Source organism: Myodes glareolus, chromosome 9, assembly GCF_982192425.1.
Source record: "Myodes glareolus chromosome 9, mMyoGla1.1, whole genome shotgun sequence".
In the NCBI taxonomy this organism is placed as follows: domain Eukaryota; kingdom Metazoa; phylum Chordata; class Mammalia; order Rodentia; family Cricetidae; genus Myodes; species Myodes glareolus.
Genome location: NC_142034.1, coordinates 78,248,601 through 78,275,120, shown reverse-complemented (window position 1 = coordinate 78,275,120; position 26,520 = coordinate 78,248,601). Strand labels below are relative to the sequence as shown.

The 26,520-nt window shown below is 47.4% G+C and overlaps 2 protein-coding genes across 4 annotated transcripts in view; both read right to left on the bottom strand.

The window, feature by feature from the left end:
• Positions 1 to 15,608, bottom strand: part of Cyfip2 (cytoplasmic FMR1 interacting protein 2) — a 122,880-nt gene extending 107,272 nt beyond the window's left edge. The window contains exon 1 of one of the 2 annotated variants that reach the window (XM_048435943.3): positions 15,584 to 15,608. The gene's annotated coding sequence lies outside the window, so the exon portion shown is untranslated. Of the gene's footprint in view, positions 1 to 15,300; positions 15,392 to 15,583 lie in introns of those variants that run through there. The other variant, XM_085694876.2, reaches the window with a different exon arrangement.
• A 7,853-nt stretch (positions 15,609 to 23,461) lies between these two features.
• Positions 23,462 to 26,520, bottom strand: part of Itk (IL2 inducible T cell kinase) — a 109,479-nt gene continuing 106,420 nt past the window's right edge. For both annotated transcript variants that reach the window (XM_085694879.2, XM_048435941.3), the window contains exon 17: positions 23,462 to 25,889. In XM_085694879.2, coding sequence (XP_085551005.1) covers positions 25,818 to 25,889 — 72 coding nt within the window. In that variant the 3' untranslated portion in view covers positions 23,462 to 25,817. The remainder of the gene's footprint in view (positions 25,890 to 26,520) is intronic.

Sequence of the window (26,520 nt, the reverse complement as noted above, 5' to 3'; positions counted from 1 at the left end):
GACACTGTCTGTTTAAGATATTGGGACTGTGTGTGTAACAGATCTAGAGGAGACCCCAAATCAAACTCCTGCTCTCCCAAGATGGAGCATGTGTGTGTTCATCAGGGAAGCTACAGTCAACCAGCACAAGAGTAAATGCTTTTACCTCAGTGAGATCATAGATTTACCAAATAAAAACCTGGCTCTCATTACTTGGACGGTGCCTGTGATCCAATTTTTATGCTGAAAATGGAAAAACATGAAGAGGCAACTTGCCTTTCCTAAGCAAAATAGACTGGTGGCTAGGAAAATCCAGTCAAAAGAAAAGATACATAATTGGTTTTCCTTTCTTAGAGACAATGCCAATGGGAACGCCTCCGCTTTCCAACTGCTAATGAGCAAGTGGCTGCACTCACTGCTCATCAAGACGGCCAGCATCACTAAAGGAAAGCAGCCAGGTGAACCACGCACCTCCTGATGGACACAGACACCATCACCTGGGAAGAATGCTGGGCCCAAAAGGAACAGCAGAATTGCTTCAAGCTTTTGACTCACAGGGCATGCAGAGGGCAGAAGAACACATTATAATAGCACAGGGAAGTCAATATGGAGGATGACTCAAGGTCTTCAACAAATAAGAGAAAAAGGGGAAAAAGAAAAGTAAGTGCAGGAAGGGGGCAGCTATGAGATTTTGTACTCAGACATAGCGTGCATTTGGATCCTGGTTGGACTCCATTCCAAACACATCACCCTGAAAACAAGACTGTAATAGTGAGAGGAAAAACAAAAATAAAAATCAAAAAATAAAACTGGTAAATGAATCCTGACTGCAAGCTGGATACTATTGAGAGACTATTTTTTTTTTTAGTTGTAATGTAGTACATTTTAAAACACAAGTATGTTTTAAAAGTGTTTTCTAGAAATATCTACTAAAATAGGAACAAAGTGATACAGGGATTTACTTCCTAATAAGACAAGATGGAGAAGAAGAAAACAAAATCCTGGGTAAGTAAGAGGGCTGAGGAGGTAAAGGAGCTTGCAGCCAAACCTGAGGATCTGAGTTTGGTCCCCGAGTCATGTAATTTGTCTTTTAACCTTAAATATCATTTAAACACTCAGCCAGGAGTAAGAACTGTTGGTCCTCTGTGACGCTGGTGTGGGCTATCTCCTGTTTTCCCTCTCCAGTTGTATGTCTGTCTGGAACCTTCTGCAAAGGTCTCTAGCTCAGTGTATCAGCTCCCAGTTGACACTGGAAACACCCTCTCCCTTCTGCCCTGACCTCCACCCTCATCTACCAAGATTCTTCCTCTCACCTTTTCCCTAAAACCTGGGGTTCTTCAGGACTTCATGAGCTTCAGAAAACATTCATTTACTAGAATAATCGTTAAGACTTTTCCCTTCAAAATAGTAGCAGCCCAAGGTCTCCTCAAAGAAAATCAGTAAGTGGCCTAATAAAGCCAACAAATTAAGAGTCTTTGTTTACATAACACGGCCTTTCTTTTCTCCTTGGAAATACAGTTTCTGCAATGGCTCTGCCTCTGTAGATCATCCGCTGCCTAAGGGAGGTGGAAATCAGACTTTTTTTTAGCTCAAGTGCTGGAAGTCAGTGCCAAGCCACATCAATAAGAAAGGAGGACGTTCTAGGAACTTGAACAGAGGTACACGTGAAAACAAGCATGCTTTTCCTGGCCCGGGAGGCCAGTGTGTTTGTTACGCAACCTTCCACGTGAGAATTATCCCATGTGTTCAGTCCCTGCACATGTGCCTGTCCTTTCATTTTGGAAAAGAGAGTAATAAATTATTCTCAGATTCACCGTGCTCTTGAGGCCTGGTTTACCTCATGCAGCGGCTGTCTCTCGACATGAGGAGTCAGTACTGCATATTTAATTCACTATCTTCATACCAACCCAAAGTCAGCCCCTGGCCTGCCGCAGATAAGCAGTAACCCTGAGCTCGTGAGTAACGTGCTTCAGAGTGGGGAGGCGGAGCCTCCCAGGCTGAGATGACTGACAGCCCACAACGTGACAGGGTGGGTCCCGGCACCCACCGGTGCCTGATGGTAGCTAGAACCTGGCTTTGGAAACGCAGGTTCTGCCATTCCCAGCTCGGGTAGGATCTCACAGCCATGCTCCTTTTAACTTTCTGGAAGGAATGAGAAAGTAAGTAAGGCAGTTTTTTTACCAAGGAGGAAAAGCAGTGGGTGTGGTTGAGCCTTGGGGCCGAACCCGTTACTCAGCACTGAACAGCCACTGGACCCTAAGCTTGTGATTTAACCCCTGGAAAAAGGACCATAATTTACAAAAGTGCCTATCCTTTGTTCTCAGCATTTTATAGCTTACAGCATGGGGAATGCTTAGCAAGGCCTCCCGACCAGACTGAGCATTCAGGAAATAGTGTCAGAAAATAAAAGTACAAATTAGCAGTTTACTGGGCTCTTAGTCACAATTGGTGAATTCACAGTAGGGCCCTTCTCTAAAACAGACTGGGAGCACTCTTTACACAGGTGCAGCAGGTAAGGTAGGAGCAGAGAGACAAGGCCCTGAAAAAAACCCAGAGGGGCAGCAAGTTGGCTCCGCCCATAAGGTGCTTGCTGTGCAAACCTGGAGACCTGGGTTCAATTCCCAGAACCCACACAAAAGGGACGGGAGAGAACTAATGACTTTTGCACGTCTCTCCTTGTGTGCACAGTGCACAGACACAACACACACACACACACACACACTCTCCGAGTTCGCTTTCTGTTGCTGTAAAGCACTCTGACCAAAAGCAACTTGGGGAGGAATGAGTTCATTTAACCTTACAGGTTATAGATTACCAGGCAGGGAAGCCAAGACACGCACTCAAGCAGGAACCGAAGCAGAGACCACAGGAATGCTGCTTACTGGCTTGCCTGGCTACTTTTCTTACAAGGCTCAGGCTCCCCTGCCTAGGGACAGCACCACCCACAGTGGGCTGGGACCTCCTACATCAGCAGAAATTAAGAAAATGTCTCACAGACATGCATAGACCAATCTGATGAGGCAATTCCTCAATTGAGGTCCTTGTTCCCAAGTGACTCTAGGTTGCATCAAGCTAAAAAAAAAAACTCTCTCTCTCTCTCTCTCTCTCTCTCTCTCTCTCTCTCTCTCTCTCTCTCTTTTGCATATCACTAAAGTATTTTAAAGCCTGGTTCACACCAGATTTCTTTTTGTAAAAGGTAAAGCAGAAGGGTCTTCCTGATTGTGCTAGGGATAACTCAGCTACATTGGGCTCCTCCTGTTTTCAGAAAAATCAACAATAACAAACTGGCTTGTGGGAGTCTCGCCCTCCGCTCAGACTAAAGCTATGGCTTCTTACCGCTCTGCCACGACTTTCCGACCCCTGCCCCAAAGCACTGTCACTAAGATGTCAGAGTTCTGTACGGCTCTTTCGTCTTGACTGCCCACCACCACGGCCCCACCAATTCAAGGGGGCAGCTACTGTCTGACGTTTTCCTCAGGAGGTCACTGTTAATAAGAAATAAAGGCTTTCATTCATGTGAGTGATTGGCAGAAGCCCGGTACACAGGATATCTTTCTTCCTAGTTCAGTGTTTAGGCCATGCTTGCTTTTGTACCTTTTTGGAAAACGCTAAACTCATCACCACTCTCCCAGCTTGGCTGCTTTTCTCTTCCTTAGGACCAAAACTCTCCCAAGTAGAAAAGATCAGGAAACTGCCCTATCTGGGAGATCTACAAACACCTAGAAGCCAGAAAATATTTCCCCAGCCTGCCTAGCTACCCAGCTAGAGGATACATACACAGATGCCCACAGACATACATATACATCTATTTATATACAGAAGGAAAATATTATGTGAACATGCATTAAAATAATAAAACAAAACAATTAAAAGGGAGATGGTCCCATTAGGATAAAATGGGGTTGGCATTTGAGTGAGCAAAACCCAAGAGTATGGCCTGCTTTTCTATCTTGGGTATAGCAGAGTGTGGCAAAAAGATGCGTGGGCACAGAAGGTGGCCATGGCAGGATACAGCTCCATGGAGACCGGTGCCCTGTGGATGGGAGCCCCTTCCAACCTCAGAACCAGCTGAGCAGGAAAGCAATTATCCATGCTCATTTACAGGTATTCCAGAGTGTTCCACGATGGGCCTTGCAACCTCTGCTGAGTGCACTGGGCACGAAAGATTCTGCAGGAAGAGTCTACATAGACAAAGGTCAGGGTTCCCAGCTGTCAGCCTTACGGGAACCACTTGGAGCTGCTTCTAGGGGATAACCTACACTGGGGATTCTTAAACATTTTCTCCTGTGATCTCTTTCAACTCAAGAAATGTTGACCAAACTATGGGTATGTAGATGCATAAACAGGTATGCGAATCAAATGTTTACTGGTAACTCCACGGGCTCTGACACCCTCTTCTGGTTTCTGTGGACATTATCTGCATGTAGTTCACAGACATACATGCAGGTAAAGCACCTACACACAGAAAAATAAATGTATTTTTTTAAATCACTGCAATTTATAACACATACCAAACGTGGGCCAAGGTGGTTCAGGCAGAGTGTACCAGTGTTGTGTGTTGGGATGGCATGTGATGTGCAAAGTGTTTGTGTGTCCATAACCCAGGCTGCCAGTGGAAGTGCACAACGCAAGCCCCATGGGTGCTCCAGAAACACCTCAGACTCGTTATGTTTAATTTTGGGTTTTGTTTTGGCTGCAGCATATTCAGGTGGCCAGATTTGTTACTTGACCCATTTGGGGTTCTGACCCACAGTTTAAGAAGCTGGGTTGACACCAATCTATAGAATAAAGTCATAGGCTTGGAGCCGTCCATACGCTAAGAGAGCAACAAACCGAATACACACACTGAAAGAGAACCATTCAAGATAGGGAGAGGTCCAGGAACTTGGGCAATTGAGTGCAGGGCCAAGAACTCCACACCGCACCACATCCTGTAAAAGCATCACCATACTGTGGTACACAAGACGGAAGCCATATGCTGTCGGGATGATTCTGGAACTGGGAGAGATGGAAGGGAATGATACCCCTTTGTGTGTCAGAATCTCCATCTGAGCATCATTTCCTTTGGGCCTCACTGAACCAGCACGTTGTTTCCTCGTGCTATGTATGGCAGCTTCCCAAGCCATTTGCTATGTTCTCTCCCCTGCTCTCACTGGGTTCCCTGAGAGGAGGCATAGGTCCAGACCACATCCAGTGTCTCCAGTAACAACAAGGCTACAACTCAATTAGGCTTGTCAGCTGGTGGAGAAAAACCACACCTTCTTCTGACAAAAGAACTAAAGAAAGAAAGGAGGAAAGAAACCAAACAAATAAAAAGGCCCAAGTCATACAGAGAACATTCTCAACCCGAAAAAGAACACTCGATAAAGAGCAATGCTGGTGCGTGTGTGTGTGTGTGTGTGTGTGTGTGTGTGTGTGTAACCAATATCAGATTTAATGGGGGAAAATGGAATACTTTCTCCCTAGGACCAAGACAGACCACCTGCTCCTATCTTTATAGTGAGTGTCATACTAAAGAATGTAGCTACAAAAGAAAACTAAATAAAATGAGCCAGATTAGAGAGGAAGCTGGAAAAAAAGTGGGGGAAGGAATCTGTAAGAGGCGGTGAGATGGCTGAGCAGCCCCTGCCTGCTGTCAAGCCCGAGAACCTAAGTTCAACCTCTGAGATCCACATGGCAGAAGGAGAGAACTGATTCCGGCTGGTGGCCCTCTGACCTCCACAAACCTGTATGGCACACACACGGACAAAGAACCCATAAATAAATAATAAATACATAAACTATAATAAAAACTGAAAGTCTTGTAAATGAACATCCATAACAGTTCAAAAGTATAAGCATTCCAAATGTCCATCCACAGACCGAGAGATAAAATCAGTACCACCGTACAACATGATCTTATTCAACAACAGAAAGGACTTTAGTTCGGATACATGCTATGATCCCGAGTACAGTGTGTCTAGACGATCTATGGAGACACAAAATGGACTTGTGGCTGACTAGGGCTGGGCTGGGACGGAATCAGTGGTACAACTTAACAACATGAGGTCTCTCTCGGGGATGCCAAATACGTTCTAAAATTATCTGAGATTGTGGTTGCCCAGGTTTGTGAGTTACTACAAATTACGGAAGTGTATGGTCTAAATGGTGCACTGTGAAATACTCCATATGTCTTAAAGTTAAGACACTCAACTTCCAAATTTAGTATTTTTATGAACCTATGAGTACAGCATGCACAAGTGGGGTACAGAGAGAGTCACAGATGGAGCAGAAGACAGGGGAGGGGATAGACAGACTAACAGACAACCCCACCCTTCCCCATGGAGCAGCCTCCAAACTGACTTTTTGCCTCTCCCCTGCCTGGTTGGTTTCTGTCTGCTTGAGAGGGTCTCACTGCGAGTCCATGCTGGCCTGGAGCTCACAGCAATCCACCAGCCTCACCCCCGTGGTACACACCACCACACCCACTGCCCTGCTCCTACATCTGCTCCACTGTGGAGAAAAGACTTCTCAGATGACAGGAAACTGCCGGAGCAGGGGGCATGATACGTTCTGAAATTCAAATTAAATGAGAAAGGAGGAGTTATCCAGCAGAGTGCCCTTCCCAGAGATGGGAAAGCTGGGGCCCAGACATGGCTCTCACACGCGGTGATGGGGCGGGGTAGGGACTGCAGTAGCACGGCAAGCCAGAAGACAGAGTCTGACGTAGCAACTGACATTTAACTTAACATTAAGAAAAAATAATCTGATTTTTCCAATAAAGCAAAACACCAAATAAGAAACGAAATATAACATCTCTTAGGCCTCCTGCTCTCATCAATGGTATACCTTAATAAAATAGATGCGTTACATGTGATTTGATTAAAGCAGAGAGCTTAATAGATTAGGAACATGGTGTGATTAAAAAAAAAAGTGAATCTCTTCAATTCATATCGATCACCATGCACAAAACTCAAGTCCAAGACCTCAACATAAAACCAGCCACACTGAACCTTATAAAAGAGAAAGTGGGAAGTACACTTGAACGCATTGGCACAGGAGACCACTTCCTAAATACAACCTCAGCAGCACAGACACTGAGAGAAACAATTAATAAATGGGACCTCCTGAAACTGAGAAGCTTCTGCAAAGCAAAGGACACGGTCAACAAGACAAAATGACAGCCTACAGAGTGGGAAAAGATCTTCACTAACCCCACATCAGACAGAGGTATGATCTCCAAAATATACAAAGAACTCAAGAAATTGGTCCTCAAAAGAACAAAGAATCCAATAAAAAATGGGGTACAGACCTAAACGGAGAACTCTCAACAGAGGAATCTAAAATGGCTGAAAGACACTTAAGGAAATGTTCAACATCTTTAGTCATCAGAAAAATGTAAATCAAAACAACTCTGAGATTCCATCTTCCACCTGTAAGAATGGCCAAGATCAAAAACACTGATGACAACTTATGCTTTAGAGGTTGTGGGGAAAATGGAACACTTCTGCATTGCTGGTGGGAATGCAAGCTGGTACAGCCCCTTTGGATGTCAGAGTGGCAATTTCTCAGAAAATTAGGAAACAACCTTCCTCAAGACCCAGCAATTCCACTTTTGGGTATATACCCAAAAGATGCTCAATCGTACCACAAGGACATGTGCTCAACTATGTTCATAGCAGCTTTGTTTGTCATAGCCAGAACCTGGAAACAACCTAAATGCCCCTCAACCGAAGAATGGAGAAGGCAAATGTGGTACATTTACACAATGGAGTACTACACAGAAGAAAAAAATAATGACATCTTGAAATTTACAGGCAAAAGGATGGATCTAAAAAACTTCATATTGAGTGAGGTAGCCCAGACCCAGAAAGACAATTATCACCTGTACTCACTCATAAGTGGCTTTTAGAAATAAAGCAAAGAAAAACCAGCCTACAATTCACAATCCCAGAGAACCTAGACAACAATGAGGACCCTAAGAAAGACATACATGGATCTAATCTACATGGGAAGTAGAAAAGGACAAGATCTCCTGAGTAAATTGGGAGCATGGGGATCATGAGAGAAGGTAGAAGGGGAGGGGAGAGGAAGGAAGGTGAGTGGAAAAAATATATATATAGCTCAAGAAAAACAATTAAAAAACAAAACAAAATGAAAGTGAATCTCCAAAAGAGACAAGCCCAGAGTGTGCACACAGCATGAGACTGGATATAGCTACTCCAAAAAATAGCCTCCAGGGGGATCCCCGCTCTGCAGGATTGTCCTGGCCTACAAGTCTTTCAATCGCTTAGTTTTCAAAAGCAAGTGCATGTATTGCTTTGAGCAGAATTTTAAATTTTACTCTGAAAGACAACCCACAGACCTCCTTGTTAACAGTTGAGACACCTGGCCAGCACACAGCACCGGCTGGCGAGGCGGTGCCTCACTGCCTGTCCCCTGGGACCAGAAGCTCTGTCTCTGTTCTCGGGAGATCTAAGGGTGGAGCCAAGGAGTATAAATCAGCCTCCACTTGAACATCTGCAGAAAGCCTATCTAGCCTTCTTGTTTTTCTACAAGAAATCGTAAAGAAAGACCTTGTTGGGGGCAAAGGGACTTGCCATTTCATCGGCCACTTTCCTCAGCTGCTTCTGGTGACAGTGGGGTTCTGGAAGGCTTTTAGGTGACAACCAAAAGTAAACAAATGTCACAAGCTCAGGGCCACTGTCCTCAGTCCTTTATGGAGGGGAAGTCATTCCTCCATGGTGCCCAGTTGATGGCGCCCTCACTAGGGATTACAGCAAGCCACCACAGTGAGACTTGTTCGTGTTGAGGGGAGCAGGCTTTCAGAAGCTCGGGCTAAAGGAACCCAAGAGGGGACTTTCAGAGTGAAGCACCATGTGGTATTGGTTGATTAGGGATTCTTTGGGGGTTGGTCTCCAGGTTGGTGGATGCCTTCTTTGCTGTGGACCTGCAGCAAGAACGTGGCTCCATCTGAGGCTGACGTGGGCTCCCAAGTCACGTTCACTGACTCTACAGATACCAGCTTCTCTGTGACATATGGTGCTTGGGATCTGGGAGGACAGCACACTAGGGAAAATGCCTACTAGGCAAGCATTCCAAATAGAGTTTGATCTCCAGGATCTATATTTTAAAAAATAAAAACTGGGACTGGTGATTACTTGCTTCTAACACTAATGCAGGGGATTTGGGGACAGATGGGTTCTTGGGGTTCACTAGTCAGCCAGTTGAGCCTAATTGGTGAGCTCCAGAACCATGGGAAACCCTGTCTCGATGATGATGATGATGATGATATCAAAACAAAGTGGACAACATCCAGGAGTGACATCCATGGCTGCACAGTTGACCTCTGACCTCCATATGCATAGACACATACATGCTTGTGTGGCTATACACACACACAAGAAAATATGGAGGCTGGTGTGCTAGTAGCCTCAACCATAACATCAGAATCTGTGTTGTAGAGGTTGCTACAACTCCCAGCTAAAGCATCGAGACCTGCCGATAGGCTGCATTTTATTATGCACGAGGAGAAATTTCAAAGTGTCCCCATCACATCACTGATAATGCGTTTGTCCCTTGTGTGGAGTATGGTACTGAAACAATGTGAGCCATTGATCACATGACCACTGCGCATCACATGTACATCAAAACAGAAAGAAAAAGAGAAATAAAATGGGAAAACCCCAACCAAACAGTTAGGAATCACTGAATTTGATCACTGGGCCTTTCCAACCCGTAGGCAAATGACTCTGATGTGAGCTGGGACATTTACCTCCATTTAAGGAATATTCTTAAAGCCACACTTCTGCAGCTTGGACCACCTGCCCAGGGTGTATGGGGTCATCAGTCTGTTCATGGACATCCTGGCTATGTGCCTTTGCTCAAACTACTGCCACAGCTTTGTGGCTTGTTCCCTCCTCTTCTCAAACCCTACCCTGTGTCGAGGCCCAAGTCTAGACCAACCTATTCTGAACGCATAAGGGAAACGTGGCTTACGTACGCCAGGAAATAGTTTTTCTAGCCATAAAAATGAAATCACGTCATGAGCAGTAAACTGTATGCAACAGCAACTCAACATATTACGAGAATTATAAGTCAGTTTCAGACAAGACAAGTATCACACGCTTACTCTCATTTGTGGGTCCTAGACTTTATATGGATGCATAAAATCTCATAGAAACAGACAAGCGCGAGAATAGAAGCGAAACTGTCTGGAGGAACAAAGGGGACAAATATGGAGAAACGGGAGGAGAAAGGTGAAGGTGAGTGGGGGGAAACACGCTACAAGTATGTTACATACTACATGAAAACGGCCTTACATAAGTCGGTTTAATTAAAGGACGACAAACAGGCCGGCTGGCTTCACGGGAGCCATCAGCAGAACTCACAGCTGAAACCCACCGCCTCCCGTCCCATCACAAACTGCTTCACCCTGTTAGACTCTCCAGCCACCACTGATACCATGAGTAGACTTCCTTTCTGGATTTGACGCCTTGACCTAGAGCAGAGGAAGGAGCACTGGGCACTGCACAGTTCATTGCTGTTTAATGATTTGCTGTCTGCGCGAGTCAGTGACCCAAATTCATGCCCTCTGGTTAAAAAAAAAATGAAAAGAAAAGGGAAAGTGAAAATGTACCATGGTCCCTCAAGGCGCCCTATCTACAGAAGCCTTACCCATCTAAGAGTCTAAGACACCTTCTGCAGAGAAGTCTTCCATCGCATGCCCCTCTTGCTCATTGTATCTCTTTCCCACACGGAGCTGTGACGGAACTGGAGGTCGAGGGGAGAGTTTTCGATTTTAATTCTTACCTTGCCATTCGCGCTTTGCCGAAACCAACCCTAAAGCACCACCTTTCCAAAGCACCAATTGAAAAGAGTTCTCGGTATCCCTCGCGTGGAGATAATGACTCTGTGATGAGGGGTCTGCCCTGCATGTTCTTTGATCTCGTGGACCTTCAGAGAAAGCTGGGCAGTTCTCTCAGTCAGCCCCAGCTTGCTTCTTAGTCCTCTCAGAGGAAACTGTCCAAACTGAGGGAGTCTCCGGAGCTTTCCTAATCGGCCTGCCACCGTGACTTTCTGTGGAAAGTCTCACATCCCTTCACAGTTTATCATTGCTGTCCATGTGACAGGATTTAAATGGGAAAGTCTACCCCTCAGTGTTGAGTGAGGGGCGCCATCCCATGGGCTACAGTCACGGAATAAATAAAAAGGAATAACAACAACAACAACAATAATAAAAGAAGAAGAAGAAGAGGAGGAGGAGAAGGAGGAGGAGGAGGAAGAAAGCTGAACAAGCTGAACACTGGCATTCATCCTTCTCTACTTCCTGATTGGGGATGCGATGTGACAGCTGCTTCACGCTCCTGCGGCCATGAGGGACTGTACCCCTTTAAACCGTGAGCCAAAGGAACTCCTTCCTCCCTTCGGTTGCTTTGGTCAGTTATTGGGTGACGGCAAGAAGAAAAGTCACTCCGTTGACAACCACACAAAACTCCCTCCATCCCACCTAGAGACAGAAGCCCAAGCACCTCTACTCTGAGAAGACTGGCCACTGAGGCCATCACCCGATCAAAAGGCCCCACTGATGAGGTCATCACCGGGTCTCTTCCTCTGGAAGGTCCTAGCTGCTTTTCTCTGTCATCACACTGCTCTGAGCCGACAGGAGGCTTTCAGAATGCCACCCAGGCAGAATGAGCCCGGCAGGAAAGTCTGCCGCACTCGACCCCGCCCTCTGCCACCATTTATCTCAAGCATGTGCTCTCAACTCCGATCCCCAGGTCCTGAGAAGCATGGCCGAAGTGGATGTCTTCTGAGGCATAACTCACACCCACAGTCCTCGGTACAATGGCCATAGCTACAAAACTACCGTCCAGACTTCTGCATCCTGAGCACCACTTGACACACACTGCGTGGATCCTGGAGTGTCTCTACACAGATAAGAGAATTACAGAACCTGTGGACCTGGACCACAAAGTGCCTTTCAGTTCCCTTTTGGCTCCATGCTACAGGGAAGCCACAGATTCAACTCTTACAACAGACACTCAAAACACACTTTAATAAAGAGTCCCTTTAGGAATGGAGGCAGCCATCCAAAAGAGCCTCTTTCTCCTCCTCTTTCCATGACTTCTTCTCCAAATGGGGGTTCACAGACATTATCTCATTCCGGGGGCTCTGGTGGTGACAGACAGGTAGCAGGGTGAGCAGACTGCTTTCCAGTGCTCCATTGCAGAGAAGGCAGTGGTCATTTTAAAGATACACAGCAAGCCAGGAGAAATCCCCCGTCCTAAGTCCACTGCGCTGCTCTGTCTGGCCCCGGAGTAAAGCCAAGCTTGCCCTTGACATTTTGGTTTTGGTTGCAAAATGCTGAATACACACAGAGGAAGAAGTTCTTCCTGGACTCTGTGTGCTGAAATGTGAGAGTTACCTCTGCTCACTTACCCCCACCCCTTTCCTCCTGCCTACTCAAGTTCGGCCACACTCACTTTCAGCAGCTGCCAGGTGGAAGCCCTGGCCAACACCTTGTCTGATCACATGACTTGTCGATGCCTTTGGCACACACCGTCATCGATCCGGCAGACCAACTCCCCTTGAAAAAGCAAGATGCACATAAGCCCCCGAGGTGGAGAGGTTAGAGAGGGCTGGGAGTTGGCTATACACATGAACCGAATTCTTAATCATCTTTTAAATCATGCATCGCAGCACTGAAGATATAAATGGGGGGGGGTGTGTCTGTGTGCCACACATTCTGTTCGGCACGCTCGTGTATCCTTCATTTAATAAGAGCATCCAGAGATGTCCCGGCCCCTCCCCCACCACAGCTGGCCTCCCATTCACAGCCTGCAAGGCGAATACTGCCTTCCCTTTCCACTACACTACCTCCAGCTACAAACGCAAGGCCATCGGCTGGACCCTAGATATGGCTTTGCTTCTCGACTTGACAAGGCCAAAGGCCTTTCACAGAGGCTCCAATGAGGTGATTGGCGTCTGCTTTCGTCAACTATAAGTGAATAATTAATACTTGCCAGTAAAGAAACAGACGCATTGTTATGGTGGCCACATGGAGGCTACAAAAAGGCCATTTTGTGAAGCGCTGGGTAGAACCCTGGGGCAAACAGCGGCCCAAAGAAGCCTCTTGGAGCATGGAGGCTGAGACTGAACTGGGAAGACAGGAGCCCTATACTGTTCTCTAGCAACACTGGGCCCAATGCTAATTAGCTCGTTGCCTATTCATCACCTAATTTAGCTTTCAGGTCAATGACAGTCTCGGAGGCCCACTGAACACAGAGGGGGCACAATAATCAGAGGGTACGTGTCCCGTTACTGGGGCCCTGTACTACTTGTTAAATTACTTCTCCATGTGATCTGATTGAGCAAAGGTCTCTAAACCGAGACAGCTGTCTACCGCCACCCTTGGCCCGATGCCTATATCGTGCGTTTCCTTTCTATTTTCCACCACACAGCGAACAAGGCAGTCTTGGGTTCCTATATAGCCAGTCGGATCTGGCCAGAAGATATAATAAAGAAGCTTATTGAGCTAATGCCACCGGCCCGGGGCTCAGCAAGCAGAAGCACCCAGAGGCACATTGGCTTTCTACGCAGCAGCATGCTCTTGTGGCCTCTCGTAAGAGGCAGGGCAGATGGCAGCTAGCTTTGGTGAGGAACTCTCTATGGGAAAATTTCACACCCCACAAGTAGAGACTGGTGAGCAACAAAAGCCTTCTGGTTACAGTAACCCCTGACCTATTGCCACAAACTAACTCTCTCTCTCTCTCTCTCTCTCTCTCTCTCTCTCTCTCTCTCTCTCTCTCCCTCTCTCTCTCTCTCTTCCTGCCTACCAGGCCATAGCAGCCCTGACTCAGAATGAAGCTGACAGCTGCTAGATAGGCCATTTCGGTGACAGGATCACTCCCACATCTAGCTTACATCTGAAACTCAACCACGAGAGATATCAAATATTTTGCCTTCAGCTTTGCCAGTCTCCCATCCTCAGCTTCCTTTCTGATCCCATGACTTCGGAGGCACCTGCTCTGCATCCAATAGGAAAACCTTTTGTATTTAGCTCTTCAAGACAAACACCACTCACTGGCTCCTTTCTCAAGCAAGTTTGACAGGAGAGACGGAACACACCGAGCATTTCGTGGAGGGGGAGAAGGTTCCGGAGGGGGTATGGTGGTGGGGACAACTACCTCAAGGACTTTACAATCTTGACTAGAGATATGAATCTATATTTTCGTCTTCCAACAAGGAGGGGGGCACTGAATGCTAAGCATGGGTTCCAGCAGGGCCCGTGCCCAAGAGTAAGACTGGTTACTTCCTGCCCTAAGTGGAGGGGGCAAGAGGTAGAAATGGTAGTTTAGCAGCCAATAGGCTCTTGACTTAAGCCCCTGCCTGCAGTCTGTCCTCCAAGTCTTCCTGCCCAACTGTGGGGCTGTGGCCACTAAGAAACCGGGCAAGCCAAGTTCAAAGTCAGGTTCCCTGGTCAAGGAAGCACCTGGACGGTCGTGGTAGAAAACCATCATTTGGTTGGACCATGCTCCCTGCCCCCACTCTTACCACAGGCTACTCCTTCCCTTCCTGTGCAGAGAGGAGGGTTTACCTCCCTCGGGTGATATGACCATCAGTCACAACAGACAGGTGGGAAGCTACACGTGAAGAAAACCTTGCCTCCTAGGCTTCCGTCACCCTACCTCCTCCCTCCCCCCAGTGAGCCGCGAGAGAGGTGCTAGGATAGGCCAGAACGCTTCGAAACAGGTCAGCCATTCCTCCCGGCTCATTAACAGCCCTCCTTTCTCAAACCGCGCCGCTGCGGTCGCGGCCCCGCCCGGCTCCAGTTCACCGGGGGTAACCGGTACCCCACTGCCTACCAGGAGGGCCCAGGCGTGATGGTGGCCGCGACCGCAGAGGCGGGGACCGGTCAGAGATCTTCTGTACCTGGGCGCAGAGATGTGCCCCCACTCCCTACCCCTGGCTCGTGGCCCCTACAGGTGCCTCTGGTCCTCAAGACTATCCTTGTCTCCCCTTGGGGTGGGCGGCTCCGGCCCAGGCCACGCACCTGCTGCTGCTGCGGACGCCGCGGGGACCTGCGCGCTGTACCGGCGCCTCCTGGGAGACGCTCTCTGCCCAGGGCGCCCGCTACGGCGGAGGGGAGAAGGGGCAGCGCTGGGCCTGCAGCTGGGCCTCCAGGGACCCGGGGCCGCGCAGCCTCGGGCGCCACGCCAAGCGCCCCCAGCGGGCTGGGAGAAGCGGCGCCCGCCCCTCGCGCATCCTCAGGAGCGCATCCTCCGCCCTGGCAGCATTTCGGTTCCCGCATCAGCCCCAACATGTCCAAGAGTCCCTTACCTGGGTCGGTGGCAGGTCGAGATAAGGGGCCCGAGGCTACCGCAGGGCCCCGCGCCGGGGCGCAGGATGCTCAGCCCCGCTCCGCCGCTGCGCCGGCCGCCCGCCGCGCCCCGCCCGCGGCCCCGCCCCTCCGCCCGCGGCGGCTCCTCCCCTGGCCACGGTGCCCGGCCCCTTCGCCGCGGCTGCTGTCACACAAAGAGCCGGAAATGGCTGTGGCGAGGGGCTCCCTCCGCACCCCTGACCTGCAACCTCCTGCTACCAAAGGGCCGCGTTGGACTCATACCTTCCGGCTCTAGAGCACTCAGCTTCCCGACTCTGGAGGTGGAGAAGGAGGGACGCCTTCTCTGCTGTTGCCTCCATCATCAGCGACACCTGCCACCCCAGAAGGAAGGAAGCTTCGGCTTCATTCGCATCTCCCCAGTGTCAAATTATTTTCAAGTAGTTATTTCTCCATCACATCTTTATCGACTACCTGTTTTGTTCCAAGCATCTTGTACAGAGCCCTAAGTACGCACTGGTGTACAATAGAGCCTCTTACCCGCTTGGAGCTTTCTATCTGCCAGCATTAACTGACCTAGCAGAGGTCCAGTGACAGCTGGGAAAGTCAGCTAAGGAGCAAGCTGAGCTAGGGGTTGGACCCTCCCACTAATTGAGCTTGCTCCTTAGTGCTCCACCTGTGGTCAAGAATAACTTCTAGGGCCTGTGGCTTATAGCGTGAAGGCGCTTACTGCTAAGCCTGAGAGTCTTGTTCAATCCCAGGATCCACATGATGGAAGCAGAGAGAAAACTCCTGTAAAATGCCCTCTGATCTCCACTCACATGCACACACACACACACACACACACACACACACACACACACACACATATTCACACCCATGTATACACATGCACTCACTAAGTGAATGTAATAATTTCAAAATAAAGAGAAATGTCTCCTACTTTTCCATCTCTTAGAGTAGAACCCTGCAGCTATCATATGCTTTTTTTAAAGTAAGGCTCTGTTTCAACCTCATCCAGGAAGAACTAACTGCCTTGTGGACAAAATCGTGATACGCGGACTTTGAGGCAAACCTAGAAAGAAGCTGAGGAAAAGCTTAGGGCTTTTCAAGGAAGCTGTGCTCCTTGAGATGCAGCCTGGAGGCTCTTAGATAGGGAAGAAGGTTGCATTCAGTCCTAACCTACAGGCAGGTCAGCATGGTGCTGCTCTGACTGGGAGATGCAGCTGTACCTGCAATGGAGGGAATAACAGTTGACCTGGGTACCTCTTAGGAGAACTAATTGGAAAGTGCTTGAGACATTGGAGTTTGTCTGCAGAAATAAGGAATAAAGTTTTGGATCAAGGGAACCGTCTGCAATGCTTGTTAGAGTTCACAAATTTGGGTGAGCCCAATTGTTCCCTATAAATGGCTATTGATAGAGAAACCGCTTTGTCCAGGTCTCGGGAAAGTACTTGAGAAGACTCTGATGATCTCACATACTTCCCCAAGTGCTCAGAATTCATGATCCTTTGTGGTTTGATGTTACATCACTCGTCTAATTTAAATTGCTATTTCAGAAGTGATGACTTACATATATAGCAACACACATACATTTCCCCCTCTGATGCCATGTGAGAAAGCTGTGGGGGTGTTTGTGGAGGATGGCTTTAAAAACAGAACTCGGGTTTCTTTTTTAATTATTATTCATCTTTTCACCATGATTGTCAGAATTTTGATCTGCAGTGACTATACATGCTTAGGAGTGAGACTCACAATTCGGGGGATTTTCATCCTAAAGGGCAAATTATTTGGAGTGTTTTTTGTTAGGAATATTTCTTAAGCCAAGCCTCATTGCTGATGCAAATAATTCCAATCAGACCAAATCAGATCAAATAAAAGATGCCCATATTTAATGCAATGCTCCCAGGTGACACCAGGAAAGCGTAGAGAGGAAAAGAAAGAGAAGAGGAGACCCCACAAAACCCAGAGAACATGTGTTCATTCTCTGGGGGGCAGTTTAGTAGCCTGTGGGAGTGGTCTTGACCCTCCCTGGGGAGGGGGTCACCGCTTGGCAGGCTTTCTCGGAGATGGAGTTTGGACTAAGGCAACTCCCAGAGAAGGGGGCTTGACTTTGCACCTTTCAGGGAGAATTTGCTTGGAAAGAATAATGTAAAATAAATGACAATTATCTTATATATGGCTATATTTTATGCAATTTCATGTTCTCTGGCTTTTAAATTCTGCTTGATCATGGAATAGAAGCAGCATGGATTTTTGTAGTACTGAAGCAAAAAGCCGGAGACTTGCCTTTTTGGTTGAGTTTTGCAACTAACTGAAGAGTAATCTTAAGCAAGAAATTTTGTGGTCCCCCCTGCCCCGCCCCGTTTCCCCATCGTAACCAGCTTGGCTACAGGCCATCATCCCTCTGCTCATAGAGAATTGTATGAGTTAAAGCAGAGGGTGTTTCCTCCTCAAAATTAGGGTGCTTTCTTAGCTTCACATTGCCCTTGGATGGAGCCCAAACTCTATAATGACCTAGTAGGGGGCCTCATGATCTATGATCTATCAGGGTTCTTCCCATGTGAACAAATTTGCTATGACTCAGTGAAAAGGAACCCCTTTTAGTTCCCCAAATTTGATGTGTCCTATCTTCAGTTTGACCCTTGCACAAGCCAAGCTTCTTGCTTGGAAGGCTCAGTTCTCCGAGTCGATCCCTCTTTCACTCTTTCTTCCAGGTCATCTGCTTGGCTTTTGCTTAGCCTTTCGGTATTTCCATAGCTGTCAATTCTCGCAGGCTCCTTCCTTGGCTGACTTAGGTATGGAGTCATTGTCTCTGTTTCTGTAGCTCCCTAGTCATCCTTCTGGGATTCCGTTTACTGTGTTGTGTTGTAGCTGTAGTACACTTGCCTGTATCCTACATTAGGTGTTATCTGAGCGAGCGGTGATGTCTCTGTCTTGCCTCTTGACAAGCCTGGCCCCGAGTCTGGAAAATAAGTTCAGAAAAGCAGTTGAAGAAACAACTCAAGGTGAACCTTTACCCTTTGCCATTGAAATGTGTTGCTGTCCGCTACCCTCAGATTTCCTTCCTATCTCAACCCAGGCAGTGAGAGGATTGGGGCTACTGAGCGAGAATTGCTCTGCTATTTGTGAAGCTAGGTATTATGTATTAGGTTCCATGAACTGTAACCGCACTGACTTAGAGAAAAGTGTCAAACGACTTAGGTTATGTGGTCTCCACTGAAAACCATCACAGATACTGCTTCATGGCCACCAGCAGTGGAGGAACTTGGAAGGGAAAACACAGCTTAATAACTATTACCCGGAGCATCACTTCTTTTACTTTCACAATTTCTCTATTAGGAGAATACAATCCTGTGTTTCACTCTATAAATGAAGCAGAGGCCCATAAAGGAGCTTGCCCGAGGTAATGAAAGCAAACCTATGCCGTCTGCCGCAGCGGCACACTTCGCTTCCTGTTTCCAAAGAAAAATCTCTGTATTCATATGCCATTATTGTTCCAAAAACATTCTTTAGAAAAAGATTTAATTTATTTATTATGTATACAGTGTTCTGCCTGCACACCATAAGAGGGCACCAGATCTCATTATAGATGGTTGTGAGTCACCATGTGGTTTCTGAGAACTGAACTCAGGACCTCTGGATGAGCAGCCACTGCGCTTAACCTCTGAGCCATCTCTCCAACCTCCCGAAATCATTCTTAACATCCATTGTTGGGCTATAGTATATTACAGCTGAAATATGAAAGAGCTGATGAGCTGGCTTAGTAGGGAAAGACACTTGCTGCCAAGCCTGGTGATATGAGTTTGACTCCTGGGATCCATATGGTGGAAGAAGAGAACTGACTTCCACCGATTGTCACGTGGCCTTCACATGTACACCATGACACGCATGTGCCCACACACGGACATAAAATAAGTCAATGTAATCAATGAGGAATTTTCTAAGAAGGAAGATTAAAAGGGGCATAAATGGGAGATGGAGCCAAATCTGAGTATCATTTGAAATGGAAAAAGAAACAACACTGTGTACTTACTAGGTAGCCCTTCATATTTGTTCTAGGCAGTTATATTGTTAGCAAGCAAAGAAACACTTCATAATCAGTTATGTAATCAAGATGGGTTGCTATTGAGTGCTCCATGTTGCCTCATTCTCTCGATGGGATGCCAGGCCCAGAGAGGCGAAAGGTCACAAAAAGGTGGCTGGTCCCAGACTCTAGCTCTTTCTCTAGGGAACTAGGTGACCATAGTCTTTCTTAGACTCTAAAAGAATCTGCTAAAGAAAGCTTTCGCCTTCCCCCTGACATTCACTGACTGTTGCTTTGGCCCCGGTCCTCACGTCGGGGCTTTTGTATGGACGGACTCCTTTCAGGTTCACGCAGTCCTCACGTGTAGCTCTGTTGTGTTACAGATGGAACTGTAAGAACTGCTACCTGTTGAGACCTTGCTACTCCATCCACCTGGAGGAGCATCCCTTCTCTCCCAGCTGTATTTCCGGTTTCGTGGTCATTGTTGCCGACGCAGCAAGAGGCCTAACCTCTCTTGAAAATCAGGCTTTGACGGTGAAGAAGATTTCATTTTTATTTAAACAAATCCTATTTACAATCATTTCAGATAAATGAGGAGGATCTTACAAAAACTAAAAGTAAAACCCAGGCACCGTTCCAAGTTCTCTTGCGTACTCCAAGGCCAGTGGCTCCATAATCCTGTCACAGAATGGTTGAGGGCACTGGGACTTAGAGAAAGCCAGGGTTGAGACCCCCATTTTCTACTGACTAATTGTAGAACCGTGAGTGATTAACACAACTCCCCGAGCCCTGTTCTCTTTATTTGTAAAATTGGGAAGATATTTCTGTTCCCTCCCCTTAGGCTCTTGAAAAAGACCAGTGAAATAACTCCTCTAACAGGGATAAACAGAATCTGGTACATGAGAAAGGCTCAAGAAATAGCTAGTGTTGCTATTGTTAAATGTGGATTGCATTCTGAATGATCCCTAAAGAGGATGCAGGGCTCTGATTAGGTTTCACGGCCTGTCCAAACTCCGCAACCCAAAATATATATGTGTGTAACCTCTCTGCCCCTGCTTCCTCCTCTGAGACACCCGCTCCTTGATAGTATCCCACAAAGGCTGGGAAGATCAAACAGCCTGAGGCAAGACAGTGCTTCTGAAAGGCCAAAACAGGAAAGCAAGCAAATGTTTGAGTTGTTTGTCTCAGTTTGCGGGCACATCTACCCCTAAATCAGTCTTTGAGAAACAGGAAACTCCCCCATAGCAGCTCTGAGGGTGTAGAGGGATGGGAGTGGGGTCACCAACCAAGAGGCTGCGGCATCAGAATCTGCCAGGCTCCTTCAGTCAATTCTCAGGTGACTGCGGCTGTGTGCACCTATCTAGTAGAGAATGACATTGGTGTCTGTAGACATTGTCATTGTATGTATGTATTTATTGTATGTATTTATGTATTATGTATGTATTTATTGTATGTATTTATTGTATGTATGTCATTGTATGTCAATGTAGACATTGGTGTCTAGTAGAGAAAGACATTGTTCCATTGCTTTGAAGAGACACCGTGACCACGGCAACTCTTAGAAAAGAAAGCATTTAATTGGGAGCTCGCTTGCTGTTTCGGAGGCTTTGGTCATCGTCGTCATGGCAGAGAGCCTGGTAGTACATGTCACAGCATGGGAGCAGCAGCTCAATGGCTGGCAACAGGCAGAGACTGGGTATGGCATGGCTTTTTGAAACCTCAATGCTCACCGCTGGTGACAAACCTCCTCCAACAAGGCCACGCCGACTCAAGGCGATGCTTTCTCATACTTTGAATCCTTTAAAGAGGTGCACTCCCTGGTAACTAAGCATTCAAATATGTAAGCCTACAGGGACCATTTTTATTCAAACCACCACAGTAGGTGAATACACACACACATGGTATAAATTATCTCTACACTGCTTCTAACAGTGTCTGCATAATTCTGCTGTTCTATAAGCCGAAGATACATTATTTCTTGGGGAGACTCTTCTCTAACAAGCTTTTGTTATTTTTTGATAATTTCATGCATAGACATGGCACAGTCTAATTACTGCCACCACACCCTCCTTTATCTCCTTCCTGCCTACCACCCCTCCCCTTCCCTACAAGTCTCTTTCCATACTCCTCCTGTCTTTTTGCTTTGTTTTGTGAGCCAGTGAGTTTAACCAGGGCCATATGGGTGACCACAGGTTTGGAATGGTCCGTTGGACCCTCATGTACTTCCTAACAGGTATATAGCTGAAGACAACATCTATGGGTAGCCCATAGTTCAGCAGGGATTCCAAGCAGGCTCCTCTCTTGAGGAAGAATCATTTTTATTTTTTTCTAGCAGTTCTTTGAGAATTTCATACAATGTGTTTTGATCACATCCACCCTTCCCCTCCCTCCTCCCAGATCCACTCCTTCCCTCTTACCCTTTTTGGTCTTCCCCCATTAGGACCAATTTGCGCTACCTACACCATCTTGAATGTACGGCCTTCGCAGGGACATAGGGGCAACATGTTAAAAATGATTAAAACCCTCCCTCTCCCGGCAGCTATCAATTGCTAACAGCTTGGAAGGGGACTTCATGTCTACTTCCCTGCTCCATGCCGGCCTTCGGTCTGGACTGTGTTCGCAAGGGGCCTGTACAAGCTGTCACAAGTGCTGTGAGCTCCTATGTGTAGCTGCTGTTTTGTCCAGAAGTCACTGCTGTGTTTCAGTCACCTACTGCCTCTGGCTCTTACAGTCCTTCCACAACCTCCTCCACGGTGATCCCTGAGTTTTGGGAAGAGGGAACAGGATTATAGATATCCCGCTTGGGGCTGAGCATTCCAGTCTCTGCTTCTCTGTACCGTGGCCAGTGTGAGTCTCCGTGTGAATCACCATCGACTACAAAGAGAAACTTTTCCGAAGAGAGTTGCATTAAGATGCATTAATTTGTTTTGGCACCATGTGGGTAGGCTAGAGGGTTCTTGGCAGAATGGGCGTGGGATCTGGCAAGTTCAAATGGAGGTCTGGGTTCCTGCCAAGTAGCTGCTGGGTGAGTTGGATGGGGTTGGGTGGGGTTGGATCTTGGTGTCATTGTTTAAATACTCAGACACCTGTCCACACCCACATAGCTGCTTCCATTACTCTTGACACAGTAGGTCTGGGAAGCGGACTTTGGTGCACTAAGCCTCCAGTGCCTCCCTTAAGGCCACTGCAAATTTATCTGAATTCTAACCTCAGAACACATGGTTACCATGCAAATACAGCTTCCTCTTCTATCCACATGCCTCATCTGAGTTCCTGGGATATTTTCTGTCTTGTCCTTAAAATGATGGGTCTGTGTGTTGGGAGATTCAGGGGAAAGGGGCCCTGCAGGAAGAATCCCAAGGAACAAATCCATTTGTCCAGCTTTCTTTAGAACTCTCCCTTATATCCTAATCAGGGACCAAGCTCAGAACGGAGTCCTAGACCCAGCCCAGTGGAAGTCCCATACTCTGCTCCCCATGCGTAATGGGCCACAGAGCAGGAATTGATTCTTGCAATGGACTTGGGCATTTGTGAACTGAGACACATCAAATGCCCAGCACACCCAAGCCCTGAGAGCCAAGCTTGCCGGAGGAGTAACTACTCATTACCGTCAGCAATGACAGAGGAACTTTGACCCACAGAAGCTGCATGTCACCCTCACAGCAGACAGTGAGAGAGTATGGCCAGTGGCCTGGCACTGTAAGCAAGTACCAGTTCGTTTGTCTTCCATCAACCCTGCCTTTCTCAGTTCAACTCCCTCCACTGCTGCCAGAATCTTTTAAATGCAAATGTGATTGCCTCTTCCTGATCAATGAAATTTTATCTTCATGGACTTTTAACATATGCCCCTTTCCACCTACCCTTTATTCTCCCGGTTTGCCCCCTCCCTTCAACCACTCTCCTCACAGGACCCATCTCAGACCCTGCTCAGGGTCACGTCCATTCTGGACTCTCCCAGATGTCCCTGCCTCTGGCTATCCTCTCCCGCATAGATAAGGTCTACAATAACCTTCTCCTCCACCATACTTAGGAGTGGCTATGCCCTTCCTTTTTTTTTTTTAATTCAGAAACCATTTTTATTTAAGCAAAAATTGAGGTGTCAGCAGCAATTTGGAACTCAAGCCACAGACCCTATATTTGTAAAACATACAGCTTTATTTTTGCCACGTGCAACTGTTGACTTGTGGCCTCTACAGAAGATAAGACATATATGCAGTATTTTTTATCATGAACATAAGCAATAAATACCCTCCTGATCCAGGCATAAATACACAATCCCAAACATTACAAACTGCAAGAGCTACAAAGTACAACTGGAACCCAAGCCTTTCATCACGGGGATTTTCTGTGAAGACAGAGCACCATTTCCAAAAATGTGAGAGAATCCCATATTCCCGTGCAGGACACTGGAGAGGTGCACACATGTCTGTCCTGGCCTCCATGGAGCTGAGGTTAAGGAAGACAATACGGGGGCTGGTCTTCTAAACCATGCCACAGACATCTCTCAGTTCCAGTGTTTTTCTTCCAGGCTGGATGTCCCAGAAACCATCTCTTAATTAACGGTTCCAAAAAGAGAATATGCAGTAGGCTGAGAAGTAAACAGGCATGATTGTGGCCCAGCTGAGGAAGATTGTTTTCTGAATGACAGAGTTTTATGTGGGCACAGTAATTATAGCCGGAAGCGAGGCATTTGAGTCTCAAGTCAGTCAGAATACCACGTGACTTACAAAGAAGGATCCGCAACTCAGATCACATCTCCGGGAGCTTTATCTGAACACCTTGGGAGAATCAAGTGTGCCTGGCACCAGGGAACAGTCCTCCTGCAAGGGCTCCAGTTGGAGGCTGAAGGGATAATTACAGGAAACACTCGGCAGGAGATTGGTTGAAAGCCCTTTGAAGCTCTTGTATGAATGGCCTCAGGCAAAGTGACTCTGGTAGGTTGGGAGAATGAAAGGGTTAATTCCGGGTAACTTTGAAGTTGTGAACTCAGATCCTGGTGAGGATGAAGAGGAAGACAGAGAAGAGCCTATTTCAATGTGGGGCGTCCCACTGCGCCCCCCAGTGGTTTATTCAGGAGTAACACCACTGGGTGATGCTGCACTGCTTTAGGGCTGACTTTCCTCTAGTATTAATCTGCTCAGCAATTCCATTCTCAGCAGGAGGCAGTGCTGAAAAGAGACGAGGCTGCTCTGGAGTTATATTTGGGTGGCATTTCAATCTCTGTCCTTCCCAGTTCTGTAACTCGGCGTAGCTGTCTGTGTTTTGAAAAGACTGAGTTCGGCTTTCTGTAAAACATCAGTAATATTGTGCCATCGGGTTGGTATGAACTGATTCTCCTGGAAAGGCTTGTTGCTCAGAATATACGCATGTGACCTGTATAAGTGCCAATCAACAGTAGACATCTCATGCATTTTGGAAATGCCTCTCAGTGCTCGACTCTATGTCCTTCCAGATAGTTTGAACAAGGGCAAAAATCCTCCTTTTGCTAGGATGTTGAGAGTTTTGAAGTCTTAACCTTAAAACTGCTAAACTCCTAAGGCCTAAGAGAACCCTGCAGTCTTGAGGCCACAGGGACCAGCACTGTGCTGCCCTCTCTTGGTTCCGGTAGGCTGTGCAGATGCCTACCTAAGAGGTGGATGCTGCTCCTAAGAGGTCAGAACGATGAACATTCTATAGTCATTGCCTCAGCATTCTGCATAGAACAGGACCCCCAGTCACCCACCCGAGTCACTACGACAGGGCCAGTGGATTAGTAACAAGCCAATGCCTTGTTTTGTACCTGTTGATACCCCACCACCAGAGGCCTGTCTGTCTCATTCCTGGTCTATCTCAGACACACAATGATCCAGCCATGGGGTCTGAGTGGGTCATTTCACCCTCTGCACCCAATGAAGCTTTCTATGCTCCATCAAAGAGAGGTGGCAGTGTGCTCTGAAACCTCACGACATCCGGCCTCCGGCACAAGCAGCCACCCCACCACGTGTGGCAGGAAGTTGAGGTTGGCAGCCTCACAGTGAGCAGAACCCTCTGGCTAATCACCTCTTGCATTTCTTAGAAAAAGAATGAGGCTTCCCATTCTTCCATTTGTAAATGGGGATACTATCTTGTTGGGTCAAATAAAAGTTCTCTTGAGTATTCGACCTATGCTTAAAATACTAATAAGAAGGAGAACGTGGCCTATACCTGCTTCTCCCTATTGCTAAGAAGGGGAGGAAATGCTTCTGAGAGCAGGTGATGGAGCTTTGAGATAGCGTATAACAGAGGCTGGGGTGGGTGGGCACAGAGGCACGGTTACTGCTGTAGCCCAGTCTGGCCCAGTGGCTGGCCCTCCAGCTTCTTCTAGGATGCTGCAGTCACAGTTGCGTAGGGGCTGGCACCACGGTCCAGGAACCGGTGCGGGGTCCTGGGCTGCTGACAGCTTTTAATGCTCTGGGAAAAGGACATTGTTCCTTCGCTCAGGATACATGGCTGTGGTTGGTCCACGAATCCCTGCTAAGGTCCAGATTCTGCAATTTCAGCCAGCTGATTCAACAGCTGGGAGAAAGGTGGTCGGTCCTCTGGTTTCTGCAGAGTGACAAAGAGAGCTCTGTGAGTTCCCCATACCGGCGTGTCCCGGCTAAGAGCAAAGCAGATCCGAATCCAATAGCAGCATCTGCTCTAAAGTCTTCCCACACAGGCTGTCTCGGGGGCAGGATGTTCTTACTGTCCATAACGGAGAGTCTGAGACCAGGTGGCCTAGTTTTAAATTCTGTTGTCTCTCCTTTGCTACCTGAACTACAGACTCAGTGCAACGTGAACCAAAGCTCCCAGCAAGCGATTCTGTGGTGGCAAAGAGCCGACTCTGAAATGTGCATGGAGAGGCAAAAATCTCAGGGAACTAAGACATACTCATTAGAACTAATCCTAGTGATGGCAAAGAAAAGCAGAGTGGGGACTGAGGCCACCCAAGCTCAGGGCTCACTCTGAAGTTAGAGGATTTGTGATAGTGCGACATTAGTGAAAGAACAAACAGTGGATCAGGCAGCAGAATAGAGGGCCTAGAAACAGACCAGGGACAGGGTAAGTAGACAATGGGAAGGACGGAGGGACAACAGACAGCACTGTAACGGCACTCCCTATGGGAACCAGCAGTCTGAGTAACAGACCTTAGACAGCTCACAGGAAGTGGACCCTAGTCTAAGATGGGCCTGAATGT